The 13912-nt window shown below is 38.5% G+C and overlaps 1 protein-coding gene across 1 annotated transcript; it reads right to left on the bottom strand.

Annotated features, from left to right (window-relative positions):
• Window positions 1-5350: 5350 nt before the first annotated feature.
• Window positions 5351-8548, bottom strand: LOC149010270 (protein NRT1/ PTR FAMILY 4.2-like). The gene is made up of 5 exons (XM_089160600.1): window positions 8467-8548; window positions 7020-7237; window positions 6482-6886; window positions 6298-6389; window positions 5351-6098 (listed from the first exon to the last, which is right to left on the bottom strand). Exons 2-5 carry the CDS (start codon window positions 7215-7217, stop codon window positions 5351-5353), a joined length of 1443 nt encoding a protein of 480 aa, XP_089016726.1. The 5' UTR covers window positions 7218-7237; window positions 8467-8548.
• Window positions 8549-13912: the final 5364 nt, after the last annotated feature.

Raw genomic sequence — 13912 nt, forward strand, 5'->3', positions numbered from 1 at the left:
GGGGTGACTCAATTGGCAAAGACCAACGCTTCTACATAGGAGGGGTCAGAGTTCGAATCCCCTTGGGGCCAAGGGCGAAGCCCTGCCAATATTAATTATATAAAAAGTGCCTTGAGGATGTAGTTGTGGTGCGTGCAAGCTGGTCGGGATGAACCTCATTCCAAAAAAATAAAAAAAACTTGCAGTTTAATTCTTTTCTCTTCCAAACTTATGAGCCTGGATTCTACGTACCAGAAAAATATGTATGAGTCTCGATCATAGCGCTCCCACATACTTTTTGACTACACATTTTATATGAGCCTACACTTAAAACTAATTAAATAATTCAAGAGTGAGATCTAATACAAATTTTACATGAGTCTAACATAAGCTGATTTGGACTCTAAATGTATGCCCAACAAGAAGAAAAAAAAGAAGAAAAAAAGAAGAAGAAGGAAAAGAAGCTAGCTTTTCGATTGCATAAATTCTGCATCTAGGTACACAAGCACCTCATGAACTAATGAATACCATTCAATGTTTTTGTGTGTGTTCTCATGAGTTTACATCTTCTGTCTTGACAAATAAAGTTATGTGCTTAATTATATTCTTTCACGTTTTTTTATCATACATTGAAAATGGTCCTATTAGGAATCCATCTCTAATTTTTCTTGTCAGAATTTAAAAGTGGATTCATCTCCTAATATGTGATAGAGAGGTGTGAAAGGAGCATATACCTCAACCCTGACTGATGGATGATCCCAACTCTGTTTCTGCTAACCATGTGTTGGTACAAGTATTGAAGTCTAACCGTGGTATCTTATGCCCCTCTCCTTTTTTTTTTTTATATATATTTTTTTAGATTTTTCCTTTCCTTTTCCAAAATTTTGAAATTTTCCATGAAACCCTCTTTCATATGTGAAATATTAGTATTTGAGTCCCAATTGTTGAAATCTTTTAACAATAATGATAATGAGTAGCAAATTCATTGTCTTTTGTGTGAAATATTAGTACTTACCATTTCCGATGTTAGATACTAGTTCCAACTAGTCTATGTTTAGTTTTCTACAAAAACATATTTTTCTTTTCTTTGTTGATAAATACAAAGAACAATGGACTTAGCCAAGACACAACTACCCTTCTAAATACATAGTTGAAGTATGCATAAGCTAAATTGGATCAACCTCAGTTTTTAAGGGAGAAGGAAAAAAAAATTTGTTTCCACAACATTTTATGATCCCTAAGAAACGGTAATGTACATAAACATGGTCATTTTTATTTGTTTGTTTGTTTGTTTGTGTTAAGCAATTGGCATCTTTAAGACCTTTATCCTGAAGATTAGTGACTTAGTGTTAGCTGGTCTAAACCCTAGCCCATCTTTTATAAAGTCATCACATCTGGTCAAGGCTCTAATAAAGAAATTCAGTCTATTCCCACGAATTAGAAATGAATAAACCAAAAAAATGGGATCAAATCAATATTAAAGTGAAATATTTTTAATCATTAGGTAACATGTTGGCTATTTTTTAATCCAAAACATTCTAAACCATTTTTTTGTAGAATTGTAAAATAAATACGGATGAAGACTCTATGCATGATCATGTCTCTTTGTCGAAAAAACATAAATTGGGTAATTTCCTTGCAATTCTCAGATTACATCTAAGATTCCCAAGTGGACAATTTTTTGAAATATCTAATGTCTTTAGATCTTGAAAATGCCAATGTATCTTATAGGAGACTGGATTCTGGACCGCTTCCTTATCAGTGGAGAATAATGTATTTTTTTAACGATTTTTAATCACACAAATAGCAGGTGGGGCCACCTTTGAATACTGAAAATATTAAAAATGATACTTCACTGGATCTCATGTGGGATTCACCTCTATTTATGTGGTTGAAAAACATCAGAAGAGCACATTGTTCTTGTTCGATTGGACGGAGAGGTGATCCAGACAGACAAAGACTCACGAGTCACAAGTAGGTTTTGATCATGGTTCAATGTGACGATTTTTAAGCGATGTATCGTCAAATTCACTATATTTAGTAGAATGTCGTTTGATTTTTCACCGATTTTTCATTCAATTTTTGCAAAAATGATGTAAGACCTCTACATGATCTGGGGCGGAAACCCTAATCTTGTAAGTCCTCAACATATTTTCTTCATCTCTTGAAAAATTCCGAATGTATGTGTTTTGAATTGTTATTGTTGTTCATAAGTGAGTTTGTTCATTGACAATTTTGATCTATTTATTGCGCTCTGGAATTTATTTGATCATTGTTGTATACTCTAACGGTTTGTAATTTGTTTGGCTCTTATGATGTAGAGGCTGAATGCCATAGAATGTCTTCTCCAAATTATTCTCAATTTGTGATTTTCGTAGTTTCGATGATGCAGAAATATGAACATTTTCCGTTTTCAGGAGTTTCAATATTATCGTTTTTATCTTGTGGTAGAGTGATGATACGTCATTCATCTGGAATTTATAAAGAACAGAGAGTAGTTGGTTGGGGTGGGGGTTGGTGGTTTCTCTCATTGATAATCCATGTTATTGGTGCAACAAATGTTATCTTAACAACATGGTTCGCTCCAAATCCTGTTCCAGCTCCTGAGACCAAAACAAGGTGAAAGTGGGCCGCCTCTGAAAGACGGGAAGCCATCTCCGACAATCGAGTTAGTCTAGGCCAGCAAATAGAAGACTCCATTGAGGAGTGAAGACCCCCAAAAGATGATGAAGATCATCCTCTTGAAGGGTTAAAAAGCTAAGAGAAATGGTGGCTGGAGTGTCCAAAGCTTACCCTGCCTTTTGCCTCTCTTCCCCTTATAAACCGGAATTTTACCTCTTACGTAGAGTTCCTGGCTGCAGAGTGAGACAAGGGTCCCTTCAGCCGCCCCTACCTTTTGGCGAGTAAGGGCCATCAAACATCATGTCGTCTCTGGGCTCGAGGAGATCCCAGGCCGTGTCAAATGTTGATCCTGTTTGGATATTTTGGCTGATCACGCGGGCCACCTGTTACCAAGACCTCCTGGCGAGGATAAATGGGCCAGACGCCCCTGGCCGCCCAAGACCGGGCCTGATCCCATTCGGCTGGGCCAGAAATATCAGTGACTATAACACATGTTTATGATGTTTGTGAATAAGAGTTTCTTGTAAATACTCTAGTTTCTGAACTCTGTTATGTGGGTGTTGAATATGTTTATGGATACAAAGTAACATTTTGTATTTTCTTTAGGACTTATAAAAATTATGTTTGCTTTTTTTGTTGTTCTGGTAACTGGTATAATATTTTTGTTGAGGTGAAAAAAATTGTCATTTCACATGGATACTCAGGGAAGTTGCATTACAGTGGTGACTTTAAATAATGATATATAACCCTCCATTGAGCAATCTTTCACATTAAAACAACACAAAGTCAAAAGGTGTCATCTCTAGATTTATCCTTCAGAGGTTACCGTTTTTAGATGGAAGATTTTGATTTTTTTCAGGGAGAGATAATATATAGTTCGTTGAAACTTCCCTTCACCCCATGGAAAATGACTCTCCATGTTTAGTGATGGTTATAGGAACTGATGGGAGGGCACTCTCAGCTACAAGCAGCTTCGGGGGAGATGTAATTATGATCTTTGATGGGTCTACTTTTCCTTCTCAGATGTGCAATTTGGGGAAAATGATGGAGACAATTTGGACTGTTGGATAGCAATTTTTTTTTTCTTCTTAATAGAGGACAATAGTTTATGACGGGTAATCTGCCTTCATGCAGTTCCTATTCCCTAATTAGTGTTATCATTTTTTGGGTGAGGATTTCCTCCAATGCCTTTGTGCAGTTTGGTGAGAAATTCTTTTTGGGTAAGGAACAGACTTCAAACCATCAAGTCATAAACCTGCTAGAAGGGCTTCGTACTCAGCCTCATTGTTGGAAGCTCTGAAGTTAAATCTTAGAGCGTAATGGATTGTGAACCCGCCCGGGCTAATTAACATTAGCCATGCTCCACTCCCCGAAGAGTTGCTCAAGCCGTTCACATACAAAATCCATATTTCCCGACCGAGTTGGTCTTTTTCTCTCGAATTGTATACGTTACTCTCAAGAACAAAATCGGCTAATACTTGCCCTTTGATAGCTGGATGAGTTCTAAACTCGATTTGTTATTCGCTTAACTCAATAGCCCATGTTACCATCCTTCCCGCTAAGTTTGGTTTCTGAAGGATTTTCTTTAATGGGATGTTGGTCAAGACTACGATTGGATGTGCTTGGAAATATGGTCTGAGTTTTCGAGATGCGGTTACAAGAGCTAAAGCTTGTTTGTCCACATCCGGATATCGCATTTAGGAATCCACAAGAACATGGCTTATGAAATAGATGGGGTTTTGTGAAGTACCTTGTTCCTTTACTAATATTGCGCTTACTGCTGCCGAAAAAATGGCTAAGTACGTGAATAGTTGCTCTCCCGTTGAAAGTCTGGCTAAGACAGGTGGTGACTCGAGCTTCTCCTTCAGCTTCTCAAATGCTTGCTGACACTCGTCGGTCCATAATGTGTCTTTAGCCTTCCCGAGGTCCTTGAGAGCCTTGAAGAAGGGCAAACATTTTTCACCCGATATTGAAATGAATCTATTCAATGCGGCTACTCTTCCGGTTAGGCATTGAATATCGCGAACCGTCTTTGGTGATTCCATCTCAATCAAGGCTTTGTTTTTTTCGGGTTGGCCTCAATCCCCCTTTGAGATACCATAAATACAAGTAATTTCCCGAAAGAAACACCAAACGCACACTTCTCTGGATTCAATCTCATCTAATATGTTCTCAACGTATCAAAGATTTCTTCAAGATCTTCCAAATGACTTCTTCGTACTATACTCTTGCCTTGTGAGGCCTAAATCATTAGGATATAATTGATAAGATTATTCATTAATCTTGAAGATTTTGTTACAAAATGTCTTCCTAATTTAAATTATTTTTAGAAATTATTCTATGTAGGTTTTCCTCCCTAACCGCATTTGGTACATTTCCTTTTGAGTCTTGAATTATTGGGATAGAATTGGTTAGATTGTCCATTGACCCTGAAGATTCTGCTATATAATCACAAGAGAAATTGCCTAAAAATTATGAGAAATGGCTAAAATATCTTTAAAAAAATAGAGATTTTGCCGATATATCGGTCGATTCCGAGAAATTTTGCAATCCCGAATATCACCATGTGTTTCAGGAAAAGTTGTTTCACGGTCAGAAGCAATGTTTAAAAGTCGCTCTATCATGATCATCAAAATACTACAATATTTCTTACAAAAAGAATAAATAAATAAATAAAAGAAAAGAAAAAAGGTTAAACAACACTACTATACTAGAATATATCTAACTACTTTTTTCAGCTACGAAAACCTCAGAACCGTTTGGCCCAGTACAAATAGTTGAGAAGATTGAGAAAATTCAGCACACAGAGGAAGGCAAAGAACTCGTCCAAACGGCTGTGATTCAAACCAGCCCCTCCCAGAATCTCTTGGCCGAAAGATTTCGTCACCGCGTTGACGATTGTGACGAGCACAGAACTCAGGAAGTAACCCATGGAGGTGGAGCACCAGGCTAATGCAGTACACATGCTTCTCATGCTTTCAGGTGCCTCGGAATAGAAGAACTCTAACATCCCACCAAGAGTGAGGAAGTCAGCGAAAGCAAGTAAAAGGAACTGAAACAAAAGCCAATAGACCTTGAGCGTAACGTTATCATCCACAGCTGCTGAACGTCTCTTAGCTTCAACTATAGCAGCTATGGCCATTGCTACGGATGCCAAAATAAGCCCAAGACCGATTCTTCGCAGAGGTGCAAGTGGGCTCTTCTTCTGATCTGGGTACTTCTTAGCTAACTTCCCTGCGAAACGCTCTAAGATAGGGATGGTGGAGAGCATGATTATCAATGGAGGCACCACTAGAGATGGCGTTGGTATCTCGAAGTTACCAAACAGTTTTTTGTCCATGAGAATCCCTTGCTGCACAGTGAAGGTTTGAAGCTGAGCCAAGCAGCAATTCATCATGATTGTGCTTCCAAAGATCGGAAGGAGGCCCAGGAATGTCTTGGTCTCTTCAATCTGGTATGGAGTTATAGCATCATCCGCTATGGCTTTATCTAAACACCTGCACTTCCACAGTAAAGACTTGGGTGTAAATCAACCTTCAATACTAGTGACATACAAACTGCAAATGTTAGACACTTGACCAATGCACAGATCGAAAGCTACAAAGCTAGTGCCCATATATCAAAGCTTCAAATGTTATTTTGTTTGTCAAAGTTAAATTGCAAGTCATGTCGCAAAGAGAATAAGAGAAGGCTTGCCTGAACTTGTTTTTAGATATCTCACTATTGCTAGTTTCAGTAATCGTCTCTCGGGGTTGTGCTTTCCAGTTCCGTGCTGTAGCCACAAAAACCTATGTAAAATGAAGAAGAAAAAAAATGAATCCTCAGGGAACACTTGAGAAAATCTGAGCAAAAGAGATTATTAATTAGTGAAGAAGTCCACCTTAAAAACCCTGCTTAATGAACTTCCCCTTGGACGAGCATGTTTGTAAAATGGGAGTCCACCAGCAAAAACGCAAAGTGCGATGGTGAAGAGGATGATCCCAATCTTAAAACTCCATTTCCACCCTTCATTATCTTCAACCCAAACCATAATAGTAGATGCTAGAATCCCACCTGTAGCTAAGGAAAAGAAGTACCAGTTGAAGAAGGAATTCATGAGCCTCTTGTTGCTATGATTAAGTTGGTCAGCTCCGTAAGCAGGCAATGAAGACTTCACCCCACCCACTCCAGTGGCCATTGCATAGAGCCCACCGAATAGCAGAGCTGCTTCGGATTGGGATGGCCTTCTTCCCATGGCCGGTTGGAACCTTGTGTAATTAGCTTGGATTGTAAGCATGGCTATTCCCTGTGTCAACCAATAAAGTTAGAAATAATTGTTGAAACCACTTTGATGTCCATAACATAAATTGTGTATAACTCAAATACATCAACAATAATAATCTCACATCAGATATGAGTACATGAACTACTATACTTACCAAGAGCTCTATTATGCCAAAGAGGATGAAGGTCCAAAACCTTGGAAGGAAGGAATCTGAGATGAAACCACCAAAGATTGTGAGTAGGAAGGAGGTGCCCATAAAATTTGTGACCATGTTTGCAGCTTCAGCGATCGGATAATGCATCGAAGACGTGAAATATGAAACGAAGTTGGATGCATTTGATAGGAAAACCATGTTTTCCAATACTTCCACAACTGCAATAGGGATGATAGCAGATTATGAGAAGAGAATTGAAATAGAAACTAGCTCTGAGTTCTACTCAATTAAATAAAGTTCAAGAATTAAATGGCATTTATAAAATCCATATGAAATATTTTTTAAAAAAAATGCTATTATCCTATTTATTTTAATGACTTAATGAGAAACACAATTAGGGCATTTTTGGTTACATGAATTCAGAGATTTGAAATCTCTAGATTCATGAATGTGAGATTTATACCCGTTTGATTTTGAAAATCTTTGGATTCATGAAATCTACAGATTCATCTTTTAACACTAAAAATGTGAATCTATAGATTTTGAGTATGAGGTAAAATCCAGAGATTTCACCCCATCTATAAAAGTACTAAACATTTGTATATTCACAAAAATCACGTTGACCAAATTGTTTTTTATGATGAATCCAGAGATTTCATTCCACAACCAAACAGCTATTTTTATGAATTATGACTCCATAGATTTAAAATCTCTAAATATTTGAAATCTCCAAACTGATGTTACCAAACAAGGCCTTAGAGTATTGTTATAAGTTTAGGGTTTTGGGGTTTTTAGAGTTACCACTGAGGAGTCAAGCTGTCCCCCCAATTCCTCCTCTCTCATAGTTAATCCAATATAAGTATGTTTTTAGTCACGAACAGGCCCATGTGTGAGGGTTGGGAAATGGGATGATGGGCAATTGGATTTGATCCTCTTCACCAAAACTGCCCGTGCCCCGTCTCCCACACTTACAAAAGGCCTGACACAGCTTACCCATATCTGCCATGTGAGTGTGAAAGAATGGGAGCACGAGCAGTTTGGGTGAAAAAAATCTCCACACCACTGATGATTCAATAAAACTCGGACTGACTCAGACCTAGTCTAGTAATTAACTAAACCACAGGGTTGGTTAATCACAGTTTTAATAATAGGGAATCAGACTGTAAATTGGCCTATTTAACTCGGAATGGGTTGTGAGCGATTCTCTCATTCCCACCGATTTGCATCTTAAAAAGAACGATTTTAACCAATGCTGTGCAATTCGGATCGGAATTGGCATGGACCAATTTGAATTCCCAATTTTCCTGAAACCCTCACTTTTCACTCTATAGAGAGAGACAGAGAGTGATTTCTTTAAAAAAAGAAGAAAAGAGAGAGAGATTTGTTGCCCATATTAATTAATATAAAATAATATAAAATAAAAAAGAAATGAAAGGTGGAATATTACCGCAAATGAAAATAGCAGCTTTAACGCCACCGAGCCCTGTTGATTGGACCCTTCTGCCTCTCCAATCAAAATTCTCATCTTTCTCATCGTTCCTCCCAAGTTCCTGCTTTGCCAGAAAAGAAAGATTGAACTACTACTGTAAGCAAACCCCTCTACAAACGCATAGATGATTTATATATCGTTCTCTAGCTCATATTTCCAGTTTAATTCAATCATTTTTGAGTTCACCCACCCAAAAAATCCACCAAATTAAGGTCCTGTGTTTCATTTAGAATAATAGCTAATCTAGCTAGCTGATACAATCTTCAACAAGTTATCAAAGTTACAAAAACATGCAGGAAAATTTGACATGAAAAATAATGATATTAATAGATCTGAGAAGTTGTTCTTCTGTGTTAGATCTTAGAAATGATTTGAAGTGGGAAAAAGGTGAAAGAGAGAGAGAGAGAGAGAGAGAGTTTTAGAAGCCTACCATTACCAAAGCACCGAGTGGTTTTCACTCTCTGCGTTAGTAACTGAATCAAGGAAGGAAGAATTGAGACGAGGAAACAGAAAGATGGTTCTCCCTGTTCAGATCTTCACGAGGAAAGCTCTTTATAAGAAGATGGGCTGGATCCTAATCGTTTTTTTCTGTTTTTCTGTTCTTGATATGAAGGCAGAAGGTGTTGAATGGTTTTGGTTTTCCAGATTTAGTGAAAATTCGGAGGAAGGAGATAGGTTTTAAAACGTGTAACGAGGGTTCCCAGTTCAAGAAATCCGGACGATACTCACCATCCATGCAATTAATACTTTTCCAAACCTGGCAAACCCAGCAGGTGTGTGGTGTGTACTACTAATATGAACATTCAATTTTCGTTACTTGTACGTATCAGCATAAATACCTTTGCAACTATTGGTTTCGTGCGTGCATGTCACAAAAGTTTTAACTTCGGATCAACTCCCCTGAGATCCTCCTGATGGATTTTCACTATATTTAACAGAATTTCGTTTGATTATGACGTACTACCTCAACATGATCTGGGGCGGAAACCCTAATCTTGTAAGTCCTCAATATATTTTCTTCATCTCTTGAAAAATTCCGAATGTATGTGTTTTGAATTGTTATTGTTGTTCATAAGTGAGTTTGTTCATTGACAATTTTGATCTATTTATTGCGCTCTGGAATTTATTTGATCATTGTTGTATACTCTTAACGGTTTGTAATTTGTTTGGCTCTTATGATGTAGAGGATGAATGCCATAGAATGTCTTCTCCAAATTATTCTCAATTTGTGATTTTTGTAGTTTCGATGATGCAGAAATATGAAGATTTTCCGCCGTCAGGAGTTTCAATATTATCGTTTTTATCTTGTGGTAGAGTGATGATACGTCATTCATCTGGAAATTATAAAGAACAGAGAGTAGTTGGTTGGGGTGGGGGTTGGTGGTTGGTGGTTTCTCTCATTGATAATCCATGTTGTTGGTGCAAGAAATGTTATCTTAACAACATGGTTCGCTTCAAATCTTGTTCCAGCTCCTGAGACCAAAATAAGGGTAAAGTGGGCCGCCTCTGAAAGACGGGAAGCCATCTCCGACGATCGAGTTAATCTAGGCCAGCAAATAGAAGACTCCATTGAGGAGTGAAGACCCCCAAGAGATGATGAAGATCATCCTCTTGAAGGGTTAAAAAGCTAAGAGAAATGGTGGCTGGAGTGTCTAGAGCTTACCCTGCCTTTTGCCTCTCTTCCCCTTATAAACCGAAATTTTACCTCTTACGTTGAGTTCCTGGCTGCAGAGTGAGACAAGGGTCCCTTCAGCCGCCCCTACCCTTTGGCGAGTAAGGGCCATCAAAGATCCTGTCGTCTTTGGGCTCGAGGAGATCCTAGGCCGTGTCAGGTGTTGATCCTATTTGGATATTTTGGCTGATCATCACACGGGCCACCTGTTACCAAGACCTCCTGGCGAGGATAAATGGGCCAGACGCCCCTGGCCGCCTAGGACCGGGCCTGATCCCATCCGGCTGGGCCAGAAATATCAGTGACTATAACACATGTTTATGATGTTTGTGAATAAGAGTTTCTTGTAAATACTCTAGTTTCTGAACTCTGTTATGTGGGTGTTGAATATGTTTATGGATACAAAGTACATTGAGGGTATTGAATATGTTTATGGATACAAAGTAACATTTTGTATTTTCTTTAGGACTTATCAAAATTGTGTTTGCTTTTTTGTTGTTCTGGTAACTGGTATAATATTTTTGTTGAGGTGAAAAAAATTCTGTCATTTCACATGGATACTTAGGGAACTTGCATTACAGTGGTGACTTTAAATAATGATATATAACCCTGCATTGAGCAATCTTTCACATTAAAACAACACAAAATCAAAAGGTGTCATCTCTAGATTTATCCTTCAGAGGTTACTGTTTTTAGATGGAAGGTTTTGATTTTTTTCAGGGAGAGATAATATATAGTTCGTTGAAACTTCCCTTCACCCCATGGAAAATGACTCTCCATGTTTAGTGATGGTTATAGGAACTGATGGGAGGGCACTCTCAGCTACAAGCAGCTTCGGGGGAGATGTAATTATGATCTTTGATGGGTCTACTTTTCCTTCTCAGATGTGCAATTTGGGGAAAATGATGGAGACAATTTGTAAAACCCAGCCCTAACCTTGACCCGGAAACCTTGTTATTTGTAGGTCCAGTGACCCGAAGTAAAGTAAGAAGTCAGCTTTGGGCCATCCCAGTGGAGGACTTGGTGTCTGGCTTTGAATCCATGAGAGTTGATGATGAAGTTCTATTTATGGAAACTGAATCTTGATGAAGATCGGATTAGTTGATGGACTTGGAGTGCTCTTTATCATGGTTTGAAGGCATTTCTACCTATTAGGTAAGTCACTTGTTATGTGTGCAAAACCCCTTTAGGATTGGATTTGATCTGGGTTTTCAATTCCCTGTTTTGGAATTCTTTGTCGGCATTGGTCGATCGATTGGTCGACTGGACCAATCGACCAATCCACTCGACCAATGAGTGCTGTCTTTGGCAATTAGGTCTTGCTTGCTCTATTTAAATCCAATCTCGAGTCTACTTCGTATTTTCTGCCTCCAAACTCTTTGGAACGAACCAAAGACCTCTGCAAGTCATCTCCCTTGCATCCTTGGTGATTTTCTTGACGGATCTTCGTCGAAACTCTTCCTTTTGCATCAAAGGTATGTCTACACTCTCTTCTTCTCCTCCATCTCTGTTTTTCTTTCCTTTTTGAGTTGAGACAGTAGTGGAGATGCTGCATTCTCTGTTGCAAACATCTCTGGACTTGTCTCTCATGATCATCCTAAGGATTAATGGCTAGAACAATGATCTTAACCATGATCATTGCAAGCTTTTGAAGGAATCATGATCAAACCATGATCTAGTCTTTGATTAACTTCTGATTTGAATTCTGATCTCCTTGGATCTTCTATATTGATCATGTTAGTAGTCAATTGTTGTGTTTTCTTTTCATGATCCATGATCTATCAATCTCTAGTTTTTTCTCTTCTACCATACCATGTTTTCTTCATGAATCATGATAGTTACATATATGGTAGGTTTTGTTTCCTTATTTAGATTTATGCTTTTAAGCCTATTTCCTTGAAGATCTAAGTATGCTTTTCATGATACCTTTACCTGAAGCAATGATCCATTCTTCTATTGTTCTTGTCTTTGATTTCTATCTTGAATTCTTCAAGATCCATGGTTGATCTAATTATGGTAACTTTTTGTTTCCTAATTTGGATCTTGATGGCTTGATTGGATTAGTGTTTTGAGGTCCCCTTTATGTTAGGATACTACTGATGTAGTTTACCCCTTGATTAGTACCCTTTTGAACCACCAAATTCGGATTTTATATCTTAGAACTCTGTTTTTTTTAGGCTACTGTCTGCATTGGTCGATTGATTGGTCGATGGACCGATCGACCAATCCACTCGACCAATGAGTACAGCAACTCCAGAATTGGTCGTGTTGGATGTTTTGGTATCTTTTTCGATAGGGATCTTTCCTAATATGTTGTATACACTTGTTTAGGACCTTCTTCTCAAGTTTGCCAAGATCTTACTTGATTTCTTAGGATTCCTTTGCGAGTTATAAAAGGTAAGGATGGTTACTTCTTTAACAACATAAATTGCATATCTTAGTTTCTATATTAGAATCTTGTTAAGTTATTTCTCTAATTAGATTCTTATGATGTTATACTACTGTGGTACTATCTTGATATCAGTAGCATTACTTAATCATATTGAATTGACTCATGTATGATTTACTTACCAATTATATACAAAGTGATTGTAATTATTGATTTATTTCCATATATGAAGTTACCATATATGTGATGATATGAATTGATGCATGTGTATGCTTAAGTATGGTTTGGAAAGGAGAGGTGTCCTTTTGACACTTCTGTCCTTGGACTACTACAGGAATATTATGGGATGTTTCCGGAGATGCCCTATGGACACCTTCCTAAACTGTTGGATGACATATCTAGGATTGTCTAGTAGTGTTTGGCTAGGATGTCCTGTTATGTCGGACCCTAATCGGAGGGGGTATTGAGACCGAACGACCCGTGGTAGCAATGGGGATTCATGGGCGCTCAAGACCGGTAACCAACCCGTGAGAGGACAGGAATCACATTGTGGGGGCCATTTATTGGTAGGGTTGCATATGGTTAGACTTGGGCTTACGGGCGCTCAAGACCGGTAACCAACCCGTGAGAGGACGTGAGAGCTTCCCGTTTACCATATGTGTATGATCAATAGGGTTGATGAGTCCGTAGTCAGGGACTATGAGGACTCTAGTGTGAAGGATACCGGAAAGGATCGTCGGGGACGAGGAATGGACGTATCTGGATCGACTTGATGTAACTAAGTAGAAGACTTGCATTTGGCTAGGCTTTACCCTGACATGCGCCGGTACTTAGACCAATGGTGATGTGAGAGAGTGGTGACTTAACCCCCAGCCATGGAATGTCCCGAGGGATGCCGGACCCATTACCAACTGATGATGAGTGATTGAGACCTTCCTAAAGAAGTACGGTGCTATGACTTAAAGCATGTCTGCCAATAGAGACCAGCATATATAGAGTTAGATTCATTCATTCATTGCTTGTCTCATACCATATTGCATTTATGATTGCTCTGAAATCCTGCCATTTATGTTATTATGGATTTAACTGCCTTACTGAGTTTCTTTGAAACTCATTCCTTTATTGTACAATGTTTGTTAGACTATTCTCGCAGTCTTGAATATTATGACGGTCCCTATGAAGAAGCGCAAGGCGAAGAGGCATATCTCCAGGAAGGTGATTGTGGTTACAACAATTACACTGAAGATCCCGTGGGTGGTTATGCTCCGTACGATGCTTAGTCCGACCATTGAGTGGAAGCGCCCTTGTGCCGTTTATGAGATTTATACTTATAGGGATGTTGT

The sequence above is a fragment of the Hakea prostrata genome, chromosome 7, assembly GCF_041222555.1.
Source record: "Hakea prostrata isolate BN-2017 chromosome 7, UWA_Hpros_2, whole genome shotgun sequence".
In the NCBI taxonomy this organism is placed as follows: Eukaryota; Viridiplantae; Streptophyta; class Magnoliopsida; order Proteales; family Proteaceae; genus Hakea; species Hakea prostrata.